The sequence below is a fragment of the Corvus brachyrhynchos genome, unplaced genomic scaffold (genome assembly GCF_000691975.1).
Source record: "Corvus brachyrhynchos isolate BGI_N302 unplaced genomic scaffold, ASM69197v1 scaffold544, whole genome shotgun sequence".
NCBI classification, from domain to species: domain Eukaryota; kingdom Metazoa; phylum Chordata; class Aves; order Passeriformes; family Corvidae; genus Corvus; species Corvus brachyrhynchos.
In genome coordinates, this window is record NW_008238325.1 from 2,415,953 (window position 1) to 2,422,073 (window position 6,121).

The following is a 6,121-nucleotide window of genomic DNA, read 5'->3' on the forward strand; positions in this document are numbered from 1 at the left end:
AATCAGCACTGGGAAGCGAGGCAGTGACAGCTCGCTGGTGGGCAGGGTGATACCAATGCAGTTTATCTGGCACATGCTAATTTGGCACCCACACTTTAAACAAATGAGGGGCTGCTCTGCCACACCCAAGCTGCTGCTTTTTGGGGTGTCTCGTTGCACTGCACAGAAAAGCTGAGTTGGGATTTGAGGTCTGAGCCCACCTTTCTATGGCCACGTCACTGAGCAGAGCAAATGTTTTGGAAGGGGGAAAATCCCCCAAGCAACAGCAGCACGGGTTACTGGTCTCTCTGTGCCAGAAGGAATATTCTGCCCTGACCCTGCATGCAGGGAATGTGCCCTCCCTGCCCTGGAAGTGTGCTTGGCTGGCAGCAGCAGCATCTCCAGCTCTTGGGCACTGGAGTTGGTGAGATGTTAATTTAGGAAGAGGAAGGAGTAGCAACAGGAGAACAGGAGAGTCCTGTGGCTGGTGTGAATGCACACGAGTCACCAGCTGGGAAGGCAAAGGCTGAGAGAACATAATCTGGATGTCTAAAATACATTTGCTGCTCTCTGACAATGGCTTTGATCTTGGAGAGCCCGGAGGAGGTGGGATCCTGGCTGGCTCTGCCCTGCACAAGGACTTTGATGAAACCTTTCTTTCATCCCACGTTTGAATAGCTCAGTGCCTCTTTTCCCACAAGTTCTGGGGTTCCCCCCTTTATGCATAGCCTGTTCAAAGCTGCCCTGCTGCTCCTGAGGTTGCTTTGGAGGAGTTTGTGGATCCCTGTTTGGAAGGGCCCTCCCCAGAGCTCTCGGGTGGAGCACACTGGACTTACCCGCCGGCAGCAGGTGCTGAGCCGCCCATTGCTGCGATGCCCTCAGCTCAGCCCGGGTCTGCTGCAGCTCCTTCCACACCGAGTTCAGGATGAGATTGTCCCCTCTGCTGGCATCGAATTTATCCTGCTGCAGAGCTGTTCCCTGCGCCTGCTCCTCGGCCCTCCTGTGCCAGGCGCTCTCCAGCCAGCCCAGCCTCACGGACACGTTGTGGCTTAGCTGCAGGACGTGCTCCAGAACCTTCCCTTGCTCTGACTCCTGCAGCCTCCTGGCCTCCTCGGCCTGGTCCCTGCTCCTCACCAGCACCTGCTCCACCTGGGCCACCACGTGGGAGGTGACAGTGGCGAAGGTGCCCGCCAGGGTGGTGGTGAGCTGGCTCAGCTCTGCCTTCAGGGTCTGCAGGTCCGCCCTGGGGAGCTCCTCCAGAGCCTGCAGCATCATGTTCTCCTTCATCTGCGAGTTCTCCAGCATGATGAACAGCTTGTCCCACTTGCTGTGCTCCCGCTGGCAGTCGCACGAAGCAGCTGGAAGGGAACATACGGATGTCACTATTCCTTTGTACTGAGTTTCAAATGGCAGCGTTTGGCAAAATCTGGCTCTGTGCAAGGCTTGTGCTCTCCAGCCTGTCACAGAACCACGGACTCACAGACTGGTTTGGGTTGGAAGGGACCTTAAAGACAATCTGGTTCCAGCCCCTAACCATGGTGGGGCCAGTGCCTTTCCTTCTGTATCAGGACAGAACAGTGCAGTGGTGTGGCTACAGAGATCCTAAACCTCTGTGCCAGCAACACCTTTTGCAGAAAAACCGAGAGATAAAGAGTCTAAAGCACAGTCCAAGGCACCCCATGCAAGGGCTTTACCATTATTGCCCAAAAGAATCTGCTGCTACAAGCACGAGCTTCTCCCTCTAAAAAACGGAAAGTAAGTTTGCAGTAATAACTCGTACAAGAGCGAGGCAGCAACGACGGCAGTTCTGCACTTAACCCAAATTCAGTTTGAATTTACTGACCTTCCTCAGTCCCAGGGACAGGACCTTCGATTTCGTTATCCAGGTTCACGTACATGAGCTCGTAGTCATTGTCTTCATCCAGCACAGAGCCAGAAGCCCTGAAATCACAGAACAGCGTGAGCAGAGAGAGGAGTTCTTGGGGCAGCATTCTCGTGGCCGCTTCCTGACAATCGCGGGGCTGCGTGGAGCTGCTCGGGCTGCAGCAGAGCCGGGACTGTGCGAGCGCTGCGAGCCCCTAATAAAGGCTGCGAGCGCCTCGGGCCGAATGAATGAGCGGCCGCGCTGTAACCGGAGCGCTCCCGGCCGGGAGGGGCAGGGGGCGGGCAGCGAGCTCGATCCCAGCCCTCCGGGCTTGCCCGGGGATGTTCTGACGGGTCGGGGGCAAAAACGGGGGGAAGCTGCTCTTGCCCCAGGGCGGATTGGAACGTGCAGCGACGCGAGGGGCTGGGAGCGCTGGCCCTGCGCTGGCCGAGCCGGTTGCGGTGTTTTGTGTTATTTGTGGAAAAGAAGGCGTTCCCTGCAAGTTCAGTTTATGGTCGGTGTGTGCCAGGGCTCTGGAGGGGATTGGTAGAAAAATAAACATACCTGGAGTTGCTTTGGATACACGTCTCTGGTTTAGCTGAATAGTGCAGCTTTTTTTGAGAGTTAGGCACTGTTATATAATAAATTCTGTTATATACCAACAGTTTATTGCTTTAAGCAATAAGGGAGAACTCTTAAGGAGTTCTTAACGGCTTGCTAGGGTTCTGCTTTTCCAGCCCTAACTAGCACTTACACCACTATCACTCCGTGGATAATTTGTTAGTGCTGTATCCCGTTTTGGGAAATGTAAGTCTGCAGCTGCACGATCAGGGCTGTGTCTGTTACCTTTGAAAAAGCAAAGCAAGGTGCTTTTGGATGAGACATTGATTTAGTCTAAGTATTATTGGTATTAATCTGGTTTATATTCTGTAATCTTATTGGTTCAACAGGCCATTAATCATGTCAGAGATGCTTTGCATGGGTGAGATTAGGGGTGATCTCATACAAGTTATGTATTGGCTATGAAATATCCAGAGAACAGCAAAAAACTCCTCCTGTGATTACATCTAACTTGGAATCTGTGTTTCCCTTTCCCTGTGTCTCTGGTTTTGCTTATACAAACCTGCACTACCTGTGCCTTGGGTATTGGGGAGGAATTCCTCTTTGTGGGGGTGGTGGGGACAAGGTGGGGATTGGAGCTTGGACTCTGATCCTGGAGGTCCTTTCCAACCAAAATGATTCCATGATTTTCAGGTAGATATGTGCCTAACCTGAGTCATCCTGGGGGAAAAAGTAGTGTTTGGGCTTTTGTCTTTGGAAACTCCCTTCGGAGTGAAAATCCATCTGCCCATGGGGCACTGCAATGTGCTCCAGGGCCCTTGTTCTTCCCAAGCTCTCTGTGCTGCTGGATGGCAGAGCTGGAGCTCGGGACAGCCTTTTCCATGAAGGGAGCAGGGCTGGCACCACCCAGCCACGCCCTTGGGGTCCCTCCTTGCCCGCCATGCAGCCATGGAGTGTCCCCAGCTGCAGCACACTTTGTGCCGGAACTGTCTCTTTCCCAGTGTGAGGTCTGCTTGGGAAATGTGCGGAAATCTAATCTGGAAAGTATTGGGGGTCAGGGTGGCAGGGGAGGAAGAGGGAAGGAAGGTATTTAGGGAGTTGAGTGGGATGTTTTTCCATTCTCACACAACAAACATATTTTCAGGCTCTTAGTTTAGACTGAGGCAGATGAAGCAAGATTGGGAAAAAGTGAATTATTCGTAATTCCCAATATTGCCTCCGGCTGTCTGAGCTCTGGGAATCAGGAGGTTGGGGAGCTGTGTGTGCATAAATCCCCGTGGATTTATGTGTGACATACAAAGGTGTGACAAACAAACAGCTCTGAGGATCCCTTGCTAACTCAAACATGAAAAGACCAGAAAATGGCCAGCTGGGTTGTGCCTGATGACCTTTCTTGAGGTCTCTGAAGAACAGACCTAAACTGGGCTATCGGGGATTATTTACACGTGTGCACACAGGTTCTTCACTTAAAAGCAATTCCATGTCAGTGAGGTCACTTCAATCTCGATGCAGAGGGAGGGGATTGCTCTGATTGCCTTTGCTTTTCATTTATCTTGGTTAGGGAATATCAGCCCAGCGGTGTTTGCTGCAGGAAACTGCCCAAAGCTGCACTTGCACAAAGTATTTTTTGTTCCGAGAGGTTTGGTGGCTGCAGTCCATCGTGTGATTGTATCACTCCTCTGATACACCCCACGCTCCAAATGCTCGTTTGCCAGACTAAATAATCAGTCTTCCTTCCCAGATCCCTTCCTATCCCTGACATCCCAGCTTAGGCAATAGCATGGCTCAGGCTGGTGTCTTTCCTTGCTCAAAGCTGTTATTTTTATTACTCCCTCTTGGATTCCTTCCCATCATACTTCTATAGCTGAGAGGAATTTTGCCTGTCCAGGAATATGGGGATTTCATCTTTTGCAGTTGTTGCTGAAATTTGACTGGAGGGTAAGGGCTCTGCTCCATGTGGGCAGAAAACTTCCTAAGCAAGGGCAAGTGCAAAGAAAGGACTTAGTGCTGGAAGCACGACGTCATCCGGAGAGGAAATAATTTTTGGTGTATTCAGTATGAAATGTTTCAATTTTGAACTATGACATGAGTCTAGAAAAGTTCCAGTGAATCCATCCTGTCACCTTTTTATCATTGAGAATCCCGAGCTGGAAGGGACCCCCAAGGATCATCCAGTCCCACCCCTGGCCCTGCACAGACACCCCAACAATCCCACCCTGTGCCTCCCTGGGAGCGGTGTCCAAACACCCCTGGGGCTCTGGCAGCCTCGGGGCCATGCCCAGCACCCTCTGGTGAAGAACCTTTTCCTGATGTCCAAGTTCTCCCTTTGGGGGGATTGGTGCTTGGCATCAATCCCATGGAGTGTTAGTGGTGACACTTTTTATCCACATCCACTGGGAACATCAGGAAGAGCCCAGGGAATGTGGTTAGAAAATGGCCAGAATGGAGCAGCTTGCTCATCTTTTCAGGGTGATTCATCAGCAAATCTCTTTCTGGTGCCCCTGGCCTTTGTGATTGTGTAGAACAGAACAAGATAAATTTGCTGTGGGGTGGGAGTGGGGTCTGACCTCACCTTTGGCACTGCTGGGGCTGCACAGGGGGCTCGGAGCGGCCTTCGGGCAGCAGCCAGGGATTCTCCAGGCAGGAGAAGGTGCAGAAGTGTGGCTGGCTGGAGTGGAGAGACACTCCTGCGAAGGATCAGGACCCCTCAGGGATCATTACGAGCTGTTGGGCTCAGAGCTGTCTGAACCTGCAGTGAGTTATGTGCTTGTTTCTTGGCTCAGGGGGGAGCTTGTGAGACCCAACCATGTCCTGGGGTGTATTTCTGTATCCTGCAAGAGCCCCACGTGCTCCAGCCTGAACCCAAATATCCTTTTGCTACCATCCATGAACAGATCTGCTTATCTTCCAAAGTTATCCAGCTCAGATTTAAATGGGAGAAAAAGCAGCAGGCCAGAGAGCTGATTCCTCTTGGAAACCAAATCCAAAGAGACCGTGAGGACTTCCAAGGGTTTACGGAAAGGAGCCATGCTAGGTTGAAATAGGCAGATGTTTTCCATATGTTGCTCAAGTGAAACTTAAATCCATGGAGGCAGGCATGTACTGCAATGTGAAGTTATATATTTTGGTATGAGCCTGGGCTTCAAATTGCATTATGCACAGACATCTTAAGAAAACGTGTGAGAGAGGGTTTAGCATATCTCTGTCTGTCTGCAGTTGGCTCTCTCTGGCTCCTTTCTATTCCTGGAAATGGCACCCTTAACTATTTCTGTTCAAATGTGTGTTTAGTTCTCTATCAACCAACTATTCCTTTCATATGATGCTTATTTAATTTGAAAATCTGCATCTCAGCAAAGAAGAATTATAGTTTTTGTCTTTTGCTGGTTTTGTCGTTTTTCTTTGTAGTTTGTCATTTCTCTCCTTCTTTCTCTCTTCTTTTGTTTCTCTGTTAATTGAAATCACACTTAGTTTGGCCTAGGACTCAACAGAGCATCATCTAAATCTGAAAGTTTATTAAGCAGTGTTCTCATGATGTTCAGAAATAAAATGATAATTAATAGGAATTAGTGGGGATTTTTTACACAATGTTGTTACGCCTGCAATGATTTGTTCTATTTTGGTAATTTATTTGGCTTCTTGGCCAAATATATAATTTCCTGCAGCTTTATGCCTCCCTGGTTTTGTACTGATGATCCTTCAAAGCCAGGTTGGAGCAAC

At 50.2% G+C, this 6,121-nt stretch overlaps 2 protein-coding genes across 4 annotated transcripts in view; one reads left to right on the top strand and one right to left on the bottom strand.

The window, feature by feature from the left end:
* Positions 1-2,293, bottom strand: part of PTX3 (pentraxin 3) — a 5,635-nt gene extending 3,342 nt beyond the window's left edge. The window contains exons 1-2 of the mRNA XM_008633741.2: positions 1,823-2,293; positions 816-1,337 (exon numbers count right to left, since the gene is read on the bottom strand). Of these exons, the coding sequence (XP_008631963.1) occupies positions 816-1,337; positions 1,823-1,970 (670 nt within the window). The 5' untranslated portion in view covers positions 1,971-2,293. The remainder of the gene's footprint in view (positions 1-815; positions 1,338-1,822) is intronic.
* The window catches only part of VEPH1 (ventricular zone expressed PH domain containing 1), a 50,459-nt gene that overhangs the window by 11,730 nt on the left and 32,608 nt on the right, over positions 1-6,121 (top strand). The window lies entirely within an intron of this gene.